The sequence below is a fragment of the Hemicordylus capensis genome, chromosome 6 (assembly GCF_027244095.1).
Source record: "Hemicordylus capensis ecotype Gifberg chromosome 6, rHemCap1.1.pri, whole genome shotgun sequence".
Taxonomy (NCBI): Eukaryota; Metazoa; Chordata; class Lepidosauria; order Squamata; family Cordylidae; genus Hemicordylus; species Hemicordylus capensis.
This window is the reverse complement of record NC_069662.1, coordinates 102,770,593-102,794,770: the sequence shown is the minus strand read 5'-3', so window position 1 is coordinate 102,794,770 and position 24,178 is coordinate 102,770,593. Positions and strand designations below refer to the sequence as shown.

Here is a 24,178-nt window from a genome sequence, read left to right as displayed (position 1 = left end):
TGAAGAAAAGCTTTCCCCAGATTGTCTGTGGGAGTCTTACTGGTTATAATATTCTTTCAAGAATAAATATTCATGAAAGAATATTCTAACATACATTTGAAGGAGTACAAAGACTGTATCCACAGGGGCGTGGGATACAGGTCACCTTGTATAGATTTGATCAAAGTGCTAGAATCCCCACTCGGTGCCATTACCGAGGTGTCAACCCATAACTAGCTCTGCATTGGAGTTAACTGGGCCCATCACACAGTAGCAGAATGTGGAAAACCTAGAGTTAAATCCCAGCCATGAATCTCAATGGACAGTTCTGTCTTAACCCACTTTGCACAAGACCGACAAAGCTTTGTACCCTAAAATGTGTTCTACACATACACACCCCTGACTAATTAGAAGATTTGGACATTGGTCTAAAACATTTATTCCCATGAATAGTCTTAACATCAATACAAATACATTTCATATAATCTTCTGCTATTTTTGATATTCCCATAGCTGCTCCAGTGCATGAGTTAGAGAGGTGATAGTAAGTTGGTTGGGTTAGAGAGAACTTTGACCTCTCAATAGCCCTATATGGTGGACCAGGATGAGAGCTAGTAACCTCCCAACCCTGGGTATTTAAGAGAACATCTTTGCTATGAGCCCCACCAACCACTGAGATCATTTGGAGAGGTTCGTCTGCAGTTGCCATCAGCTCATCTGGTGGCTACGCAGACATGGGCCTTCTCTGTTACTGCCTCAAGACTTTGGAATGTGCTCCCTGCCACAATAAGAGCCTCCACATCTCTGAAAATGTTTTTGAAGTTTCAAATGATTTATTTTTTCACCCAAGTTTTTTTTAACTGGATCATAGTTTTAAATTGTTTCAAGGTTTTCATTTTTAATCTGTTTTTTATATTTTTGCAAACTACCCAGAGGCAGACGTTTGGGGTGGTCTACAGATTTGGAAAAACAAATAAATAAATAAATAAATGTGTGGACAAACAGATTAAAACTTGAATTATATCCAAATGGAATACCACCACTCTGCACTACTTCAGCCATTTGGAATGTATGAGACATAAAAGGTATTCACACAATCTACTGGGCAGGTGGGAAGGCAGATTTCCACCAACCTGTCCCCCAGACAATAAGACAAATGTTGCCTGGAGTGCAGGGTTCGGATCACTTGGCACAGTATGGATATCTGGAGGCTGGGATGACCTGTCCCGGCCTCTGGGAGTCTCACAATGCACCAAACACAGGGCATTGGGGGATTCCCCCATCAGTCAGGTGCTCTAGGTGCCTGTCTCTGCGGGCACTCAGGCGGCAAGCAGCCCGAGCACACACACGATCCTGGCAGCTGGATTAAGGGTGCGCTTGCACCCTTAACCTTGGCTAAGAACCGGGCTACAGAGCTAGGTTTGGTGGTGAGGCAGTGCTGGGATCTGTGTGGATCCCGGTAGTTCTCACGGGCAGCCAAATCCAGGCGTGGCTGCTCATGAGAAGAGTTTTATAGCCTGCAGAGTTCAGACGCTTGGTCTCCAGTGAGTAGCATCCTCTTTCCCTTTAAACCCTTTTTAAAAACAGGTTTGCAGCTGACTTAAGCATGACTTAGTTATGAAAGGACTTGGAGTGCTTTGGAATTCTTAAAATTGTATTTGGGTTCCACCAGTGCGTATTCCTTGATCGTGATCGTGTGACTCAAACTCTCCATTTTAGTTTTCCCATACAACATTTATGTTGTAAAAGAAATTTGTTGTAATAGAAGCTGGGCAGGGGAAGAGCCATTAAATTTCAGGACTTTTGTGAGGTATTGCATTTTATTCAAAAGGTTGACAAAACTCTTCTAAAATGTTTTCTTTTATTAAAAGCACATGTGTAATCCTTTACTGGCAAATAAACCTCCTTTTTCAAGAGCTTTTCAGTTCACCTGATATCTGCCCATCTAGAGAACTATATTTCCGCAATTGCAGATAAATTGCTGTTAGAATAAAACTGCATTGGCATCACACTTCTCAGATATTATTGCATAGAGCCAGAAAACTCCTAAAGCGCATAATGACTGCATATATAAATCAAAGAGTCGGCTTTGGGAGATTGTTCATTGAGTGAGTGAGAGAGTGAGTAGATAGATACACACAATGGAGGAGAATAATATTCTATATTATATCAATGTATAGACTGATTTTCAGCCTATGCGCTTTTGACATCATTATGGGGTGTCATTACATGGAGTTCAACAGGTGGCATTTTTCTCAGCACTGAAATGCAGTGATGAGGAAGACATAATGAAGCTATTCACACGCGCACGCAAAACCAGGCTAAGAAAGACCAGCCCAGTTTTGCCTGCACGTGCGCACCGCTGGGATCAGGCCCGATCCCGGTGGCACCTCGGCAACAAACCCGACTAGGCAGCCACCCACTGAAATGAGGTTAGGAGAGAATGCGCTTCTATTTCTGCGACTGCCTGCCAGCCACAGCTGCTTGCAGTAGGGATGTGCGAACAGGGTTGATATTGAACGTGTTTGACGTTGAACCAGTTCGGTTTGACCGTTCAGGGTTGAACCAAACCATCCTATTTGGTCCAACCCCGGACCGAACTCCCCCCAACCGTTCAGGGGGTTCACTGTTTATTTGCTTACTTACCCACCCCCTCTGGGGATGTTGTTGGAGGTGGGGGGGGGTGTCCATGGAAGTTCCTCCTCCCCCCGGCGGCCTCCCTTGATGCCCATGCCAGCTGTCTGGCCAGCTCTGGGTCATGAAGAGGCCAATTGCGCAGGCACAGCAGCCTCCAAAATGGCAGCCGCGCTGGAGGAGGAAGGCCAAAATGGGCCCAAGAGCTGGCCAGTATGGACATCAAGGGAGGCCTGTGGGAGGAGGGAGAACCTCCACAGACCCCCCGCACACACACTGCCTCCAACAACTCCCCCGGAGGGGGTAAGAAAAAAATAATGTATTTTTTTAAAAACGTTTTTTAAAAAATGTTTGCAAACCTCCCCTGCACCAAACCAAACCAGGGGGGTTCAAGGGGGTGCCGGACCAAACTGGCCTGGCCTGGTTTGGGTCCAGTCCAAACTCAAACTGAACCGGACCAGCCAGTTCCGTGCACACTCCCAGCTTGCAGCCACGGGTGGCAGACTGCGGGGATCCCAGCCAGCTCCAGGGAGGAGGAATCCCCATAATGCACAGCACACTTGCGCAGTGCATTATGAGTGCTCCGGGGGGTGTGTGTGTGAGGCAACGCAGGGAGACACGTCCTGACACCCTGACCCTCCCAAACTACCGGCAGCAGCCAGAAATCGTCTGGGCGGGCGCGCTGCCTGCTGAAGAGGGAGCCCTGGATCATCTGCAGGGAGGTAAGCTTTTTAAGGCTTCCTCCCTGCTAACCCTCTAGCCCAGGGATTCTCAAACTTGGGTCCTCAGGTGTTATTGGACTTCAACTCCCATAATCCCCAGCCTCAGTGGCCTTTGGTTGGGGATTATGGGAGTTGAAGTCCAATAACACCTGAGGACCCAAGTTTGAGAATCACTGCTCTAGCCCTTTCTCATTGTTCATGAGAAAGGGATCAATATTTGTCAAACAGCTGTGAAAAAAAGAGGCACTGTCTACAGAGAAAGTGACAAACCTACAGTTCAAGAAGGGCCACTGAGAGCCAGGCAAAGCACTAGGAGCTAGCAAGGGGCCCAGAAACACTACCATGCCTTCCTGCCCACCCTGTGCCACCGCAAGGAAGTGGAGTTCTGGCCTAGAGTGTCTTCCTGGAGATGCTGTAGGCCAGTACTCTGGTGACTGGACCAGAAGGAAAGTATGAGGAGGGTCTGTGCTGCTGCCAGAAAGGGCAAAGCAGCCCCCCCCCCCCCGGAGGAGAGGGAGGGCAGGCAATGATCTAGGCTAGAGGTGAGAAAAGCTGTTCAATATTCTTGGGCACATGAGGAAGACGTCTAGGGCAGGGAGATGAGGAGAGGGTGGCAGAAAAACCTGCACACTAAGAGAAGAATCACCAGCCCACTGCACAGCAGCTCTTGCCAGCAGGTTGTTACAAGGGGAGGTGGCAATCCATATACAGTACACTGGGCCCAGAAAATCCTACTGGCATCCCCGTATACAAGTTTTAACTGCTCCTAGTTTGGCGTTTCAACATCAAACAACGAGAAGAAAAGAATGTCTCTTTTAAAAGGCACACTGTAAGATAGGAGAGCTCTGTGCCTTATGCACAGAACTGAATACAGGAGGTTTTTCAGACAGGGCTTCCCCATCGCCAAATCCACTCCTGATTGGAGTAGGTGAGTCCACATATTTGCTGGATTTAACCTGAACTCCTTGTGGTCTATCAGGGACCAGGACAGACAAGGCTTTGTTCTTCTCCGAAGGGAGCCTGCAAATTCTGGCTTAGCCCAAGGTATGCCTGGGGTAAAAAAATTCTCTATTTCCAGTAGCTTTGGCGGGGAAAACTCCTGGGCTTCTGCTTTCTCCGAAGATGTTGATGGCTATGCGAATGATCCATCTAATTCCTCAAATTTGCTGCCGCTGTTCTGATACCCCGAGGCATAGAGCCATGTGTGAAAAACCTCCAGGTTCCCCCACACAGACAGTGAAGTGCGGAATGCAGCTCATAGAGCTGGTTGGGCATACGTTATCAGTCTGTATTTGGGGCTTTGGTTTTTTTAAAAAAAATCTTGTTTTATTCTGGAATGAATACTGCTTACAGTTTAAAGTGTTAGTGAAATAAAAGCCGGTTTTATTATTTATTAAATTATTATTTAATTATAATGTCATTTAATATAGTAATTATATTAAATATAATGAATAATTTCAATTATTGTAATATAAATAATAGTATTTAATTACTATAATTATATTTGTAATTAAATTATTTGTTATAAGAAGTTTCCTTATCTAGCAAGATTAACTTTAATGACTCTCTTAAAAGGGCATTTTTTGAGAACATATAAACATGACTAGAGCCATTACTTTATGGAATATCATATCAACAATACAAGAGATTAATTTGCTGGCTAGAACTACAAACTGCTGTGCCTATGAAACCTTTCCCATCCACACATTTCTAGAAGTATTGTTATTACACTTCATTTTATATATATAGATATATATATATAGATATATATATATATATATATATATACACACTGTACTGCAGTGCTAACAAAACTGTACTGTGATCTTCTCTTGCACAAAGTGTGCAGGTTATGCTAATCTCAGCAATCATCCAATCAAAAACTTGTGACTTTTCAAACAAAAGTATATAATAAAACATGCAGGTTTTTCCACACACCTTCAAGAAATTGCCCATTAAATAGTTGGCTGTAATCCATCCATACACCCCTTCCTCTTGCCCAGTTATGATTTGAGCACCCCTAAATTCAAAGGGCTGGGATGTGAAGTAGTTTTTAACGCTCTCAAGGACTTCATTGGCTGCTGTTTCATTTTGCAACCTAAGCAATTCACAGAACACAACATGCTGAGTGTCTGAAAGGAGAAATTTAACCTTTCATCATTTGCCAAATATAGTGACTAGAAGAAAAGTTGATGATTTTTCTAATTTTGACTTAAAGGAGCAGCCTTTTAATAAGAAACAATCAAGGGCTTGTTCATAGATGAATGCACATTGCTCAATGCTTGATCACCCAGTCAAGTGGGTGAGCTGTCTCTATTGAAGAATATTGTGTTTGGGAGGACACCATTTATTCACACTTCCAAGTTTTCAAGGTCAGTGAGTCATGTTCAGAATGCACATGTGAACAACCCCGAGACATCGACCAGTTGGACTAAATCAGTTACAAATTGTCAATTTAAAGCAAACATGTATGTTCTTCCTTACTTAAAAATATTTCAAGTGAGCTAAGCACTTATGTGCACAATCTAAAAGTTACAGGAGCTATTAATAATAAATATGGCATGTATTATGCCAAAATGCTTATTCAGTAGAGAGATTGAATGAGTGTTTGCAAAATCTCGTGAAAAATATTATGGATCATATTTATACATATATATCAGAGTTAATGGTCAACATCCAGTGATGTTCAAAATGCACATGTGAACAACTCCCTGAGATATATATCCAGACTACTGTCCATGTACCAAAAAATGTGCCTCAGGGATAGAGTTCAAATTTCAAATTTTTATTTATGGTCTTAGACCAAAACAGGGATTTATTTCCAGGAGGCAAGACGACTGCAGAAGGAAGGGGAGATTGGCAAAAATTGCCCATTTTCCACTGCACAGGTGGAACATTTTCCAGGGCATGCAACATTAACCTGGATGTCAGCCTTTAAAAATAAATAAATTCAGAGTTATGCTGGATATTAACCATAACTTATGTGTACTCAATTACCATTGATACAAAGGCAAAAGAATAATTTCTGCTTTGGGGTGTGTTTGTTTTTAAACCATAGCCACCATTTCCTTTCAATGGAGTAAAAAATAACCAATCCAAACTCAAACTTAACCTGTTCTGGGGTGCATGTTGTGTTGCAGACTACATGGGAACTCTACCAGTGTCACATGGCAAACGGTTCATACCATATACGCACAGTGAACTGGTTCGTGCTGGGCATGCCTCAAAAATCTATGCTCATGCACTTTAAAAAAACACACACACAGAGCAATGGGTCCATGCACTGCAACAAATACAGGTGGTGTGCACAGCATAAACTAAGTTCACTTGTCCTCCTGTTTGGTTGCACACACTTGTGACTGCCTGTCATGCAATGTGATAGCACAGGTGACAAGGGCCTTGTTTGTCCAACCTCACCAAAGAACAATAGCACATTTATTATGAAATACTAATGAATACTTAAGATGCACCTAAGATGCACCTTATTTAAGATACATCAATTACCACGATCACTTCAGTGTGTGGGAACGGTCTTTTTAAAAACAAAAACAAAAAACATCTCCAGGGAAGAGCAATATTCTCCTTCAAGACATATGTCTGACACACATGTATATATTATTGTGCATTGACTGAAAGTCTGTTTGCTCCTTGAAACATATCAAAGAATGCACTCCGTATTGTAACAATGGATGAATTACATGCAACAGTTCTGTTCTACTGACACATATCCGGAGTTACTGTGGTTTTCCATCATACCTCAGAAGCCTCATGCCAGCTGTGGCTCCCAGGTAAACAGGTGTACTCCTATGTAAATGATGTGGAATGTTCTCCTTGATTTTATTCATACAATCATTGATGGGCGTAGCAATTTCTTGAGGGTTACTCCCATAACTGGATATCCCAGGACCTAAGAGAAAGTAATTAAAGTTTTGTTCTGTCAAGTATATTTTAAATCCAGTCGTAAAAGATTGATAACAGACTTTTGACTATTCAACTGTGTTTTAAGCCAATGTTGTCTAAGCCAAAAATTGATCCTTTTTTAAAAAGCAAGACTGCTGTGAAAAGCACTGTCTTCCTTTCAAGGCCTACTCTTGGATCCCTGCATCTTGTATATACATTCAGCTGCCAATACTGCTACGTTAATGCTCTACAAGTGTCTGAGCACTGCAGAGAAATCAATATTCCTACTGAAAGGAGGACATTTCTCAGATCTAATCATAGTCAATCACCACGAAGACTTAAATATATGGTGGTTTAGATTCACTGATGTAAATGTGACTAAATTCACACACTACTGCAGCCAACACCAGGTCAAACATTGCTAGCATACAGGCCCTGTATGTGGACAGGCAAGGGGAAAGAAGCATATAGCCATGTTTATGGAGAACCACCACAAGTAAGGGCTCTTAGGTAGCACTGCATTCAATTTGTGCTAGTGGATGAGTTTGACCCACAACCCCTTTCCTGACTGCCCTACAACTAGATTGATTATTTTGCCCCACTTGCCCCCCACAATCAACCAACTGTTGCTGGACTTCTGTTTTTTAAAACTCTGCTAAGCTTGCTCTGCCATCTTTCAAGGCCAGCCTTCTTTCCAGTGCCCTAGAGCAGGACTTTTCTTTAGAGTAGGACATTTACTTATTCTTCACCTGCCAGCTGAGAGTCAATAGTAACATCCTATCAATTTGAAGACAGAAGTCTGTATACAGGATTACATAAACCTACATGGTCAGATATTAGTATTAAAAATATATATACTGCATTAAAAAAAAATAGTACTCAAAGAGGTTTACAGAGCAAAAATATGAGAAAATGGTTCCCTATCCCCCAAAAGGTTCACAATCTAAACACACAAAGGAGACACCAGCAACAGTCATTGGAGAAATGTATTATTATTATTTACATTTCTGCATTTCTTCCAACTCCAGGGTGGCATGTACGTTTCCCCCCATATGGTATCCTCACAAAAACTCTGTAAGAGGACTCTGAGAGACAGCAACTGGCCCAGGGTCAACCAAATTGGAACCTGGGTCTCCCCACTCTAGTCCAACACTCTAACCACTACACAACATTGGTTGTCTACATACTGTATCACAGAGGGAAGTGGGAACGATTACCCACGATGCTAGGGAGTGGCCCCATTGCTAAATAAGGTGATGAAACAACACCTATCCAGTGTTGTGAGTTGCTCGTGAACCTTTCCATGACCTTGGCTGTCAATGGATTACCAAAGTTAAACCTACATGCCTGACAGAACTGTAAGGTTGAAAAGCACACAAAAGGCGTGGTTCAATATCATGTACTGAAAGAGAAAGGAGTATACTATGTATGTGCTAAATGTTTCGACGCTGAAGCATTTCAGCTCAAAATGGGTCGTTTTGAGTGTTCTGAGCTTGAAACAAAATGCTCTTTAAATAAAAGGCCTTTTTCAATTCGAAACTTTTCGAGCACCATTTTGGAGGCCTGTTTTTCTCTTGCTGCTTGGTTTTCTGGCACGGGCTTCCGATCCTATGGAGGTTTGGAGTAAAGGTTAAAAAATTGTTTTAAATGGCCTGCTTGCCCATTTGTTTTGTAGCACCCATCATGCCCTACCACCCAACCCACTTTGGTGTCCGTAGGAGTACTCATGGGGAACAATGGGGTGTTTTGAGTTTTCCCATTGTTCCCTATAGTCACAACACTCAAAATGTTTCAGGGTTTGTTCCGTCAAAACAACCGGGTTGACCACTGTTTCAATGAAACATTTGGGCTGTCTGTATTTTGTTTCGAGCTTAAAACAAAACACAAATTCCATTTCTTGCACATCCCTAGTGTATACTCAACACCCTTCTTTTTAAGCCATTATTATGCAGATTCAGTCTGCCACAAACAATAGACAGTGAGCAACTTTCAATAACTCAGAGGATGTTGGACAATTCCATACACTGAAGATGCTGAATAGGAGGCTCACTGACCCACTGCCAGGCCCATGAGCCATATGGAGAACTGGCCAGCTGTCATGCTGAAGAAATCTAGGAGGCACGATCTAAAAAAAGAGAGCCTGTAGTACAGAAATCCTGTCCTAGTTTGTACTTGTCCCTGGAGCTCTTTCCTCTACCCTCCATGTCTGGTGTACAGCAGTGAATCAGACCTGGGAGAAACTAATCCATATGTAGCTTGAGATAGCATGGGTAAAGTAAAGAGAGAGGCAACATTGTAATAGTGGTCACAGTGGATCTTCAGCTGGGGTATGAACCCAGCTTTACAACTTGAATTACATAAGATATATAACAATAAGTCCGTCCTTGTGCATCAGGAATGTTGCCCATCAATTTTTTTTTTAAGTAGCACATGAACATTTATTTGCATATATGTCCATCCTTAACTTTATCTCCCCAAATTGTAACTGTTTTTTTTTAAGTTGCAAAGTGCTCCAGGATTTCCTATAATGTCATAAGTTCTAGCCAATAGGTAACCTCCATAGCCATAATTTTCCTAATCCAAACTGTACATTTGCAGAGCCATTTATTTTCCGAGTTTACCCTGGGGGAGAAAAGGGTTTGTTTGTGTTGAACATGGTGAGGGTATTGCTGCAAACCACTACCACTGGTCTAAAAATGTGAATCTGTATTCACTCAGTGAGCATACCAATGCAAATGAGCTATAAAGATGAAAACCAGCAAGGAGCATTCCCCCCACCTTGCATGGGGAAAATTCAAACGTGTGGCCCTCTGACTTAAAAATCCATACCACATGTGCCAATCAGGGTGAGAACTTTGCTTTAGATTATAGTGAGCCATGCACCCTCTTTCATTAGTCACAAAAACAGTCCCATGAACCCAATAATTTTCAGACGGAATTCTATTTGCAGACTCAAGTTTCTATAATATAACATGTTTAGAAAGAACATAAGATGCAGCCACAATGACAGCACTACCAAATTGTGCACATGAAAGGAAGTGTCCGTAAGTTTATACCCATCTATTGAAAATCTCACTTTACTATACGAAACCCTTTGATTAAAGACTACAAGACTTTAAAAAAAGCCTGATCCACCTTCCTCCACACAAAAACCACCAAAAAAGCTGCAGCACAAATAAAATTTAAAGCCTGGTTTAACTGGATCCTGCCTTTTATGAAAGGCTTAGTCATGAGAGCCAGTATGGCATAGTAGATTGACAGACTAGGACCAGGGAGAGACCCAGATTCAAGCTCCCACTCAGTCATGAAGCTCATTTCAATCACTTTGGATCACTTGGAGGCATATCAATGACATGTTTCTTGGTATTTATTTTAATACCATCCTTTCTTTCTCTCTTTCTCAATTCCCCATTTCTTCCTCACCTTTCACCTTGCACTTGAAGGTCTGATTTACTACTCCTGTGTTGTTTTCTTTTTCTGCTGGCCATTCATATACATAGACTGTGGTCCGAGATGATCCAGCATCAAGCACTATTCCATACTGAAAGAAAGGTCATAGGAAGGTTACAGCCCAACACTGATCTCTTTTTGGAAACAATCAAACAAAATGCAAGTGTTAGAAAAGTGGCCAGGGATTGTAAGAGCTGTTCAAGCTCTTTGAATTAGTCTGGTGTAATTATTGGTTGTTTTTCTTTGAACACCTTATTGCCATACCAAATCACAAACTGATTTCGAAAGCAGGTTGCTGTTTGCAAAAAACAAGACTGATGCCTCCTTATGCTCACAGAACAAGTGTCACGGTTCTTTTATTTCTAGCCACAGACTTGAACTTTGATGAAATCAGAATACTTTAGGATGCTCCATCTCCTCAGACAGAGCAAATACGTACACTTGGGCTATTTACTGTTCAGCGTTGTGACTGATACAGGATGAAAAGATCATTCCACGTATGATCAAATAAACAAACTAGAAAAATCATCATTTTCATCCATCCTCCAGCAATAATCTGGCCCATAGAATTCTGAAGCCTTACACTAGCATTTTTAGAATCAAAACAAGTATCTTCTTTTATTGGAAATAAATTTTTTTAAAAAAAAATAAAAAATTAAGTTCATGTTCTGCAGAATGTGTTATATGATTATTTAGAATGGTGGGCCCCCTTAGAGAAAATTTGACAATATTTTGTTCTCTCTATATATACGCCTCCACATGGCTCCATTGGCTTCAATAATCCACCAAGCACCTTCCCAGGTATCTTTCCCACATGCCCCACCTTTTGAGAGTATTTGGGATTCTTAAGATCTAAGGGCAGAATTACATATGAAGGCAAAGCAGGCCTGTGTCCTTGAAGGTCAAACAAGTGACACACTAGTCAAATTCAGACATTATGCTGTATGAGTGTACAGATCTGTACACTCATATATGTGTTTGTGCGAATGACTGTACAGCATTAATGTTAAAAGTGAACTTGGGTACAGGCTGATCAAATGCATGGTACAGACAGGACTGCAGTACTTGTGTTCAGCATAACATGTGAATAACAGGTACAGATCTTCTATACCTGTGTATACTACACACTCATTGTATGACTGTTCAACATGTGAATGGGGCTATTGTTTGACAATAAAGTGACGGTGGTGGTGGGGAATTTCCACCCGAGGAGTGGCTCTTCTCTTCTAACAGAGAGGCCTACCTATTATTGTTGTAAGCTTAGCCTTTGTGTGTGTGAATCATTATGTACTGGTCTGTGGTTGTAACAAAGTATTTGGTTTGATTTGTTGTAAGCTGTACCAAGCAGAATTGCACTGGAGGAGTGGGAAATAAATATGATAGACAAACAGAAGAGTACTGAACTCTTATCTCTGTCTGCCCACCACTTCCTCCACAACCTCTTTTTGGTCTTAAGCCTGATTGGGAGAGAGTCTGCAGGGGGAACAACTGGTAGGGAAAGAGTTCAGCAGCCCTTCTCCACATTCTCCCCACTGGCAGTTGCTCCCCCCAGCCTGATGCTTTAATGTCGCTGCTTGGTGGCAACCCACTTTCAATGACAGGGGTCTGTTGCCATTATGTGCAGTTCCATATTAAGCCTTTTACCAAAAGTCTTCTGTCAATCCGTTGAGTTTTTTTATTTTAAACCATGGGGATGAGTCATGAACCCTCTCGGCACTGAAGCCTGAAAGCACACGCAAGAACATCCTTCATGGATTACCGGGAAAGAAATCAGATGCCTTCAGTCAATCTGACAAGCTTGAAACTGACAATAATCCAAGAAGCAAAAACACTAGAAAGAGAACCCATAAGAAACTTTGCCTCTAGTTTGTGTAAAGGTTGGCCCTGAAGTTTACCTTTAGAATGCAGAAACATACTGATGTGCTTAGTTCGGTCATCTACAACTAAAAGAACTCCAAAAGGTCATGTTGCAAAAGGAGTTTTGAACAGATGTGTGATCTTGTGCGTGTGCCCTCTGTATGAAATATGTTTTATTATAAAATAATGAAAAGCCTTTTGGGGTGTAATGAGCAGTAAATTAACGTAAGAGCAACACACATAAGCCTTCCCACACATTCCACCTATTTAAAAGTATTCAGTCAGATGTTTCTAAGCATCACTTATGCCTCTAATGCCAAGTTCTTTCTCTCAGTTAAGAAGGACCTCTAGGTTACAGATTACACACTCCTCCATTGCAGTTTATCCACTTCACAGGATCATGCTGCAGTTGGAGAGGGTCTAACTTCCCAGTAGCATGATAAGCAGTAAACTCCTTGGGGGCCTGAGAAAACTTTTTAAAATAAGATTTTCCATTACTTTTGGTTGAAATACCAATACTTCAACAGAATTCCAAGGATTTTTTAAATCAGCAATGCATCTCAAAGTAAATACTGAACTTATTCCTTAAAGATTTCCCCCTACTTGCTTCTTTCCCCTTGATATTAATATAATCAGCAGAGAATAATACTGTCAACATGTTCTAACCAGTGGGGCAAGCAGGCAGTTACACCCATCAGGCCTAAATCCTGCCTTGAGGAAAGGCATGTAGAGCCAAGAGATATCTTTCCATAGGAGCTGTTTTCATGGGGGCTGGGGGTAGAATCCAGCCTTTAAGCAGGTAACTGTTCACAGAGGTCTTCTCATTAATTATCTAATCCCTTAATAATTCCTACCCTAAACACCACTGTGCTGATGAAAAGAACTTTTCTAGCCTAACATTTGAAGCTTAGAGCTTTAATATAGGGGTTTCCAAACACTCTTTGGCACCCCTTTTTCTAATCTAATCAAACATGTATAGGGACAGGCTGTAGCTACTTCCTGAACTGGTGAAAACACTCTCCACATGCTCAGGAGCACTCTTCTTTGTTATGACACACTTTTTGGTAGAGGCAAGCTCTGGCACTCTAAACAGGCTTGGAAACTTAGCTCAAATTAAAAAGCAGTCACTGCAGATACTCCATTTAAACATACCTTCAGACCTGGTGGAAGGACTGCTTTCTGATTCACCTGGATGAGAGTAATAGTAACGATGACTGCTATGCTTAAAAGCAGAAACACGAAAGTGATAACGGCTGACATTTTGTACAGAACTCGGAAGCCTAAAAATAAGAAAGGGAAAAATTACATCATTAATTTTAAAGGGGCTGATTGCTTTTTTTTTTTTTTTTTTTTACTCCATTTCAGCTCAGGAAGTATAGGCTCTGCATTTGCTTGGGATAACAAAGAAGAAGTCTTATTGGTAGTCTGAGTGAGTGAACTGTGGAACTGCCTACATAGGAGGAGTTCAGACTGACTCCCTCTCATCATCATTTAAAGAGATGCTGAAGACTGTCCTGTTCTGAAAGGCTTTTAATACTGTGCTGAACTGATCTTGTCTTGGTTTTTATTTGTTCTGTACTGCTGTTTTGTTCTTATAGTTTGTGGGTGTATTTTACATTGTTTGTATTCTAAGCTGATTTGTGGGGTCTGCTTGTTTTTTTAAATGAAAAGCAGAACATCAATGTAGCAAATTAAAAAAAAAAAGAATACACAGCCTATAGAAGTAATGGTTTTATACTGTGAACCACCCAGGGACTCTTTTGTATGGGGCGGTATATAAATGTTCTAAATAAATAATAAATAAATAAAATATAGGAGGCTGTTCTCACGCGCAGCCTAACCTGGGCTAGGGACATCCAGCCCGGGTTAAGCTGTGCGGGAGAACTGCTGGGATCAGGCCCGATCCTGGCAAGGCAGCACCGCCTAGCCCTGATTTCAAACCTGGCTGTTAGCTGAAGTTAACGGAGCAAGCACTCCCTTAACCCTCACGTGTTCGCTGGGGCTGTGTTTAGCCCCAGCAGACACAGAGTTGCTGCTGCTGCCGCCACACCCCATACACGGAAGGGGAGAAGCTGCCACTGTGAGTTCTCTTCCCCTTCCCTCAACAGATGTATCATGGTGCAGGGGTGGGGAGCATAGCTCAGTGGTAGAGTGTCTACTCTGCATGCAGAAAGTCCCAGGTTTACTCCCCGGCAATTCCAGGTAGGGCTGGGAAAGCGTCCTGCCTAAAACCTTGGAGAGCTGCTGCTGGTCAGTATGCAGATACTACTTAGCTAGATGGCTCAAGGGTCTGGCTCGGTATAAAGGCAGCTTCCAATGTCCCCATGACTCCCACCCTGGCTAGTGACTCTGACTCTGAGGAGGCAGGGGCAACACCAGGCCAAGGCCTGGGTCCTGACACTAGGCTGCTGGAGTCTGAGCGGGCTCTGGAGTTGGAGCCTCCTAAAGCGTCACCCTTGGAACCTGCAGCCCCTAAGGAGCAGGCCCTCCCACACCATCCTACTCCTTGATATCTGCACATCAGAGCCAGCAACAGGCTAGGGAGGGTCAGGTCCAGAGGTGGGGGAGGGCCAGACGCCAGGCCAGAATGCAGCCCTTTTCCAGGAGGGAAAGCCCACTCTCCAGGCAGGGAGGCCGAGCCCAGGAGGGGTCATCTGAGCTCAGAGAAATAGCAGAACGTTCAGTCTGCTTCTGACTGCTGTCAGATCAACTTCCCACGGAGCTGTCTTGTGCTGCTAGCACTTTCCAGATCTTGTGGACTCTTGCGGGCGGGAAAGGACTGGGCAAAATGAGCCTTCGTCCCAGAAATCCCTGTCATTGCTCTCCCTTTGCTGTCACTCCACCACTGGCTTTCTCCCACTCACTTTCCATCTACAAATGGGAAAATTCCTGGGGATGTTCCTTTGTGGGTGGGGAACCAGATGGGAGATTTGTGCTGTCACTGCCTCCTCCTGCCCACTTCCCTGGGCTTGTATGCTATTTTAATTCTATTTTATGTCATCGGGTTTTAAAACTGAATTTTACTGTATTTTTACTAGGGTGTGTGTGTGTGTGTGTGTGTGTGTGTGTGTGTGTGTGTGTGTGTGTTATTTGAGCCTGTGTGCTATTTTTAGTATTTTTGTGTAAATTTTCTGTTTGTGATTCCTGAGGAAGTAGACTAACTGCTTCGGACTGTGCTCCCTACAACTTGTTCTCTTGACCCTTGCCCAACTTGGCTTATCTCATCTGATAATCATATTATCAGAGAGGGACTGGTAAATATTATAAATGCTTCTCTGAGGGAGGGCAATATGCCTCCTTGTCTTAAGGGGGCTATTATTAGACCGCTTCTGAAGAAAGCTACACTGGATCCCTCAGAGTGAGCTAATTACAGACCTGTTTCTAATCTTCCATGGTTGGGCAAGGTGGTTGAGCAGGTGGTGGCCTCTCAGCTCCAGGCAGTTTTGGATGGTGCAGATTATCTAGACCCATTTCAAACTGGCTTGCGAGTGGGCTATTGGGTCTAAACTGCCTTGGTCAGCCTGATGGATGATCTCCAACTGGTTATTGACAGAGCGAGTGTAACTCTGATGATCCTTTTGGATCTCTCAGCAACTTTCAATACCATTGACTATAGAATCCTTCTGGACCACCTGAAGGAGGTGGGATTGGGTGGTACTGTTCTACAGTGGTTCCACTCCTACCTCTCTGGCAGATTCCAGATGGTGTCGCTTGGAGACTGTTCTGTTACACGAGAGCTGAAGTGTGGAGTCCCACAAGGCTCCATACTGTCTCCAATGCTCTTTAACATCTAAATGAAACCACTGGGAGAGATCATCAGGCGTGTTGGTGCTGGGTGTTATCAGTATGCTGATGACACCCAGATCTACTTCTCCATGCTGACCTCATCAGGAAATGGCTTATCTTCCCTAAATGCCTGCGTGAAGGCAGTAATGGGCTGGATGAGGGATAACAAACTGAGGTTTAATCCAAATAAGACGGAGGTACTGACCGGGGGGAACAGGACCCAAGAGATGGTTTAGATCTGCCTGTTCTGGGTGGGGTTACACTCCTCCTGAAAGGTCAGGTACGTAGCTTGGGAGTGCTCCTGGACCCAGAGCTCTCCCTGGTTTCTCAGGTTGAGGCGGTGACCAGGAGCGCTTTTATCAGCTTTGCCTGATACATCAGCTACATCCATTTCTAGAAATGAATGACCTTAAAACAGTGGTACATATGCTGGTAATTTCCAGGCTTGACTACTGTAATGTGCTCTACGTGGGGCTGCCTTTGTACATAGTCTGGAAACTACAATTGGTACAGAATGTGGCAGCCAGATTGGTCTCTGGGACAACACGAAGGGATCACATAACATCGGTTTTAAAAGAACTGCACTGGTTGCCAATATGTTTCCAGGTGAAATACAAAGTGCTGGTTATTACCTATAAAGCCCTTAACGGCTTGGGTCCAGGCTATTTAAGAGAGTGCCTCCTTTGTCATGAACCCTGCTGCCTGTTACGATCTTCTGGAGAGGTCTGGTTATAGTTGCCACCGGCTCGCTTGGTGGCATCCCAGGACTGGGCTTTCTCTGTGGCGGCCCCAGGGCTCTGGAATATGCTCCCTGTTGAAATAAGAGCATCTCCCTCTCTGTTTGTTTTCGGGAAGACCCTCAAGACTCCTGTTTTCACAGGCTTTTAATTAGAATTAATTTTATTAATTTTAAAAACTTGTTTTAAGAACTATTTTATTCTGTTTTTATTATGTACATATTTATTATGTACATATGACTAAATAAATAGTTTATTGGATTTAGGCACGTAGTTTGTGAACATTCTGTGGATCCCAGGGGACAAATCCTCACTTCCTTTTGGAAGATGCGGGAAGGAATTCCTGCTCTCATATTTTCATGAGAGTACACAAAAGGAAACTTTAAAGGAATGCTGATTGCTGGGAGATCTCTGCCCTCTGACATCAGATAAACTAAAAAGGTTGGGAAAGATAAGAGCAACTTTCATCTCCCCAACACCTCTCACTACTGATCTAGGGATAATCAAGGGCCCCCAGTTCCAGTGCAGTCAGATGGGCACTTCCTATATCAATGTTGACTATCACCATTTGGCTGGAGACCAGTGTCAAGCTTGGTGCAAGACTAAGGCTTGCAACACCAAGATGCAGAACGACTTCCCCACTCTCATCTAAGTCATGGTTCTAACAACAACAACAACAACAACAACAAAAATCTCATGGCATCTTAAAGATCTGCAAAGTTATTGTAGCATCGGCTTTTGTGGGCTCCACAAAAGCTTATACTAACAATAAATGTGTTAGTTTTCAGGTGCCACAAAGCTCCTGGTTGGCTTTCCATGCAGGCTAACACGAACCATTCTGGAAATGGTCCCAAGATTCAAACATCACTTTTCTGCCCAACACCAGAAATTAAGGGCTGGGTACAATTCTACTGGTTTTCTTGACTTTATGGGGAAAACTCCATCAACCCATTCTCTAAATATAAACTATTTTACGATCACTAAGAACGAGGAGTATATCGACTAACAAGCTGCATGGTAGAAGCTGATGCTTAAATGTTCTATCACACAGATTTGAAAGTGTTAAACATCTCTTTGCATATTCTTACCACTTTTTATTGCAAAAGTCACTCAACACATACAATCAAATTTGGCTTTGATTGTATAGAACTATTCATATTACCGGGGTGGCTGCTGTGTCTGAGCAAAATAAGCATAGCCCCCTAACGATCTCCACCTGCAGTTGCCATTTTACTTATCTAACTATAAGAGGAGAGCTGGTCTATGGAGAGGAGAGCTGGTCTTGTGGTAGCAAGCATGACTTGTCCCCTTAGCTAAGCAGGGTCTGCCCTGGCTGCATATGAACGGGAGGCTAGAAGTGTGAGCACTGTAAGATATTCCCCTCAGGGGATGGAGCCGCTCTGGAAAGGGCAGGTTTCAAGTTCCCTCCCTGGCTTCTCCAAGATAGGGCTGAGAGAGATTCCTGCCTGCTACCTTGGAGAAGCCGCTGCCAATCTATAAAGACAATACAGAGCTAGACAGACCAATGGTCTGACTCCGTATATGGCAGCTTCCTATGTTCCTATGTTCCAGGCACCATTTTGAATTCAGTAACATATGCATCCCCTCTTTCTACCAGGACTCTGCTGCTCCAGGACCTGCAGTTTGTGTGACTATGGTGGATTCCAGGGATTGTGTCCTTGATGGACAACATTAGCATAAGAATTCCCACCCCAGTTTTAATATTATCAAGCATCTTAGGCAATAATCAGTGTGTGTTTGTTGTCGAAAGCTGAATAGGTCCTCCAGGAGCCTCAGCTAATAAACTAAGGCTCAGCTATGATTGGTTTACCTGACCTACAAACAGGAGTGCCTAGAGGCAGGCACAGTTTTTGAAATGGGATGGGAAGAAGTAAAAAGCCCCATTCCTATTCGACAGAGCATATTATGTTGGTGTTCCATCTTTTATGAAAAGTGGTTGTTGAGGAGAGCTTCGAGATCCACTGAAGCAACCAAGTTCCAGTAAGCAAAATTCTGATAATGATGGTGATTGATTAGTTTAATTTTTCACATGATGTTTATTTTTATTTTAACTGGAAGAGGGGGTAGGGGTTGGAGGAAGGGAATTCCCAAATGCTATATTCTATATATATGCTATATACATCTGCTGGTAACCTCCAGACTGGATGAGAACGTCTTCAAGAGAACGTCTTCTTCATCATGAACCCCACTGCTCACTGAGATCATCAGGAGAGGTCTGTCTGCATTTGCCACCAGCTCGTCTGGTGGCTACTCAGAGACAGGCCTTCTCTGTTGCTGCCCCGAGGCTTTGGAATGCACTCCCTAGTGAAATAAGAGCCTCCCCATCTCTGACATCTTTTGAAAAGTCTCTAAAAACACATTTCTTCACCTAGACTTTTAACTGGTTTTGTTTTGATTGTTTTAATGTTGTTTTTAGAATTTTGTTTAAAAATTTTAAATGGTGTTTTAAATTTCTTGCTTTTAAATTTTTTGTTGTTTTTTTAAATTAATGTTTTACTTTTAATCTTGTTGTAAACCGCCCAGAGACGTAAGTTTTGGGCGGTGTAAAAATATGATAATTAAATTAAATTAAATTAAATTAATATTCGGGAGGAAAGACATTTCCCTTTTCTTTCTCTTTTAAACTTTTTCAAAGCTGCAGCCTGCCTTGTTAAAACATGAATTTTGCCTTTCTCATCAAGCAATGTGACAGCTGCTGCAGTCACCTGCTGCCTGCGCTCCTTCCCAGACCTCTGTGCTCTTTGCAAACTGCCTCGGCCTGCCAGCTGGCCATCATCCCTCGTGAGAGAGGGGAAAAGACTGGCCCTTTCCAGGGCTAGCACGTGCGCACGCGCACACACACACGTACGTGTCCCAGGAACCTTCAGCCACCCTAGCATATTATGAAAACAAGCTGAGTTTTATATTTAAGTACTAGTGGCAGGGAAGGACTGGAATTCTGGTGACAAATATGCAAGACTGACTCTTCCCGCCCCCCTTTCTTTTGGCAGGAGATACACATTTACCCACTCAAAAAATACACACACACACACGAAGACAATCATAACAATGCCATCTTAGGATACAGGAGATTCAAGTTAGTTCCCTGTTCTGCAAAAGGACATTCTGTCATCTCTTCATGATTCAGTGGAAATAGCATTAGCAACACTTCCATACCTTAAAGGCTTGTTGCACAGTTAAGAATATTAAAGCATGGGAGGTGCTTGGACAGCATAACTTTAGAGAGCTAAATAGCGATTTTCCATTTAGCCCGCAATTGCCTGGTTATCTTCAATGGGCATACTTGGGAGTTGCCTGATAGTTTTTTTACTGCAGTCCGTAAACCATGTATACTAGTATACATGCACTTAAACTGCCTTATTCCCCTAGAACTGAGACATTTGCTCTGTGAATCTGTTTGCTTAAGCTGTTTTCAGGACACTACTCTAGAAAGTGTCATGTACAGAGATGGCCCTACATTTATCAGCACCACCATCCACCAACAGGCCAATTTGAGCAATACCTGGCAAACATTTGCAGATAAAATCTCTCGGATTCGAGCCGACCTAGATGGAGACTCCACAATTAATTTGATGTCTGAGCTGGAGGTGCCCAACAACTCCTCTTATGTGATTCGACTGGATCGGTTTCAGTTTGTGACTCCTGAGGATGTGGACAAGCTGCTTGGAGCGGTGAGGCCTACCACTTGTTCTCTTGACCCTTGTCCAACATGGCTTGTTTGATCTAGCAGGGAGGTTGTTGTAAACAGCCTGGTAGAAATCATAAATGCTTCTCTGAGGGAGGGCAGGATGCCTCCTTGTCTTAAAGAGGCAATCATTAGACCTCTTCTAAAGAAGCCTGCATTAGATCCCTTGGAGATGAGCAATTATAGGCCTGTTTCCAACCTCCCATGGCTCGGCAAGGTAATTGAGAGGGTGGTGGCCTCTCAGCTCCAGGTGGCCTTGGAGGAAACTGATTATCTAGACCCATTACAAACTGGTTTTCGGGCAGGCTATGGGGTGGAGACTGCCTTGGTTGGCCTGATGGATGATCTCCAATTGGCAATTGACAGAGGAAGTGTGGCTCTGTTGGTCCTTTTGGATCTCTCGGCAGCTTTCGATACTATCGACCATAGAATCCTTCAGGAATGTCTGAGGGTGTTGGGGGTGGGAGGCACTGTTTTACAGTGGTTCTGCTCCTAACTCTCGGTCAGATTACAGATGGTGTCAACTGGAGACTCTTCAAAATCTGAGCTTAAGTATGGTGTCCCTCAAGGCTCTGTACTTTCGCCAATGCTTTTTAACATCTACAATGAGGGAAATAAGTATTTGATCCCCTGCTGATTTTGTCCGTTTGCCCTCTGACACAGAAATGACCAGGCTATAATTGGAATGGTAGGTTTATTGTAGCTGTGAGAGACAGAATAACAACAAACAAACCCTCAAAAGCCCAGTGCCCAAAAGTCAGCGATGGATTTGCATTGTAGTGAGGGAAATAAGTATTCGATCCCTTCACAAAAGATGTCTTAGTACTTGGTGGCAAAACCCTTGTTGGCAATCACAGAGGTCAGCCGTTTCTTGTAGCTGGCCACCAGGTTTGCACACAACCCAGGAGGGATGTTGTCCCACTCCTCTTTGCAGATCCTCTCCAAGTCAGAAAGGTTTCGAGGCTGATGTTTGGCAACCCGAACCTTCAGCTCCCTCCACAGATTTTCTATGGGATTAAGGTCTGGAGACTGGCTGGGCCACTCCAGGACCTTCATGTGCTTCTTCTTGAGCCACTCCTTTGTTGCCTTGGCTGTGTGTTTTGGGTCATTGTCATGCTGGAATACCCATCCACGACCCATTCTCAATGCCCTGGCTGAGGGAAGGAGGTGCTCACCCAAGATCTGACGGTACATGGTCCCGTCCATCGTCCCTTCGATGTGGTGAAGGTGTCCTGTCCCCTTAGCAGAAAAACACCCCCAAAGCATAATGTGTCCACCTCCATGTTTGACGGTGGGGATGGTGTTCTTGGGCTCATAGGCAGCATTCCTCCTCCTCCACACACGGCGAGTTGAGTTGATGCCAAAGAGCTTGATTTTGGACTCAGCTGACCACAACACCCAGTTTTCCTCTGGATCATTCAGATGTGCATTGGCAAACTGCAGACGGGCCTGTACATGTGCTGCCTTGAGCAGGGGGGCCTTGCAGGCACTGCAAGATTTCAGTCCTTCATGGCGTAGTGTGTTACCAATTGTTTTCTTGGTGACTATGGTTCCAGCTGCCCTGAGATCATTGACAAGTTCCCCCCGTGTAGTTCTGGGCTGCTTTGTCACCGTTCTCATGATCATTGCAACTCCACGAGGTGAGAGCTTGCATGGAGCCCCAGACCGAGGGAGATTGACAGTTATTTTGTGTTTCTTCCAATTGCAAGTTATCGTGCCAACTGTAGTCACCTTCTCACCAAGCTGCTTGGCGATAGTCTTGTAGCCCAGTCCAGCCTTGTGCAGGTCTACAACCTTGTCCCTGACATCCTTCGACAGCTCTTTGGTCTTGGGCATGGTGGTGAGTTTGGAAGCTGAGTGATTGCTTGCTTCTATGGACAGGTGTCTTTTATACAGGTACTGTAACAAGCTGGGATTAGGAGCACTCCCTTACAGAGGGTGTTCCTCATCTCAGCTCGTTACCTGCATATAGTGAAAAGACACCTGGGAGCCTGAAATCTTGCTGGTTGATAGGGGATCGAATACTTATTTCCCTCACTACAATGCAAATCCATTGCTGACTTTTGGGCACTGGGCTTTTGAGGGTTTGTTTGTTGTTATTCTGTCTCTCACAGCTACAATAAACCTACCATTCCAATTATAGCCTGGTCATTTCTGTGTCAGAGGGCAAACGGACAAAATCAGCAGGGGATCAAATACTTATTTCCCTCACTGTACATGAAACAGCTGGGAATGATCATCAGGGGATTTGGAGCTGGGTGTTACCAGTATGCTGATGACACCCAGATCTACTTCTCCATGTCAACTTCTTCAGGAGCTGGCATATCCTTCCTAAATGCCTGCCTGGAAGCAGTAATGGCCTGGATGAGGGAGAATAAACTGAAGCTGAATCCAGATAAGACGGAGGTACTTATTGTGCGGGGTCAGAACTCTAGAGACGAGTTTAATCTATCTGTTCTAGATGGGGTCACACTTCCCCAAAAGGAACAGGTTCGCAGTCTGGGAGTACTTCTGGATTCACACCTCTCCTTGGTTTCTCAGGTTGAGGCGGTGGCCAGGGCTGCTTTTTATCAGCTCCGGCTGATACGTCAGCTGCACCTGTTTCTCAAGATCAGTGACCTCAAAACAGTGGTACATTTGTTCGTAACCTGCAGACTTGACTTCTGCAATGCACTCTATGTGGGGCTGCCTTTGTACATAGTCCGGAAACTTCAGTTGTTTCAGAATGCGGCAGCCAGGTTGGTCTCTGGGTCATCTTGGAGAGACCATGTTACTCCTTTACTGATGGAGCTACACTGGCTGCCAATAGGTTTCCAGGCAAAATACAAAGTGCTAGTTATAACTTACAAAGCCCTAAACAGCTTAGGCCCTGTGTATCTAAGAGAGCATCTTCTTCACTACGAGCCCCAACGCCCACTGAGGTCATCTGAGGAGGTCCGTCTCCAGTTACCGCCAACTCTTTTGGTGGCTACACAGAGAAAGGCCTTCTCGGTTGCTGCTCCGAGATTGTGGAATGTGCTTCCTGCTGAGATACGATCCTCCCCATCTCTGACAATTTTCAAAAACATCTGAAAACCCATCTTTTCGCCCAAGCTTTCTCAGCTTCCTACATTTTTGGAGTTTCAATCTCTGGTTTATTTTTAAATTGTTAAATTGTTTTTAAGTTTGTTGTATATGTTTTCAACTGGGTTTATACTATTGTTAACTGCCCAGAGATGAAAGTTTGGAGCAGTGTACAAATTTGATAGATAAACAAACAAAAACTAACTAACTGGCCTAAGCACATGCTATAAGGATATGTGCAAACTGTAAGCATCGCAGTGTCTTGCGAAAACTAACAACCGGAAAATACAGCGACCTTTTTATGCCGGACATACAACACTAAAGCAATAAATCGCAGCAATTAA

The 24,178-nt window shown here is 43.4% G+C and overlaps 1 protein-coding gene across 3 annotated transcripts in view; it reads right to left on the bottom strand.

The window, feature by feature from the left end:
* ENTPD3 (ectonucleoside triphosphate diphosphohydrolase 3) overlaps nt 1–24,178 on the bottom strand; it is a 41,273-nt gene that overhangs the window by 8,611 nt on the left and 8,484 nt on the right. For all 3 annotated transcript variants that reach the window (XM_053265745.1, XM_053265744.1, XM_053265742.1), the window contains 4 exons: nt 13,695–13,822; nt 10,659–10,776; nt 7,092–7,242; nt 5,274–5,433 (listed from right to left, as the gene is read on the bottom strand). In XM_053265745.1, coding sequence (XP_053121720.1) covers nt 5,274–5,433; nt 7,092–7,242; nt 10,659–10,776; nt 13,695–13,802 — 537 coding nt within the window. In that variant the 5' untranslated portion in view covers nt 13,803–13,822. The remainder of the gene's footprint in view (nt 1–5,273; nt 5,434–7,091; nt 7,243–10,658; nt 10,777–13,694; nt 13,823–24,178) is intronic.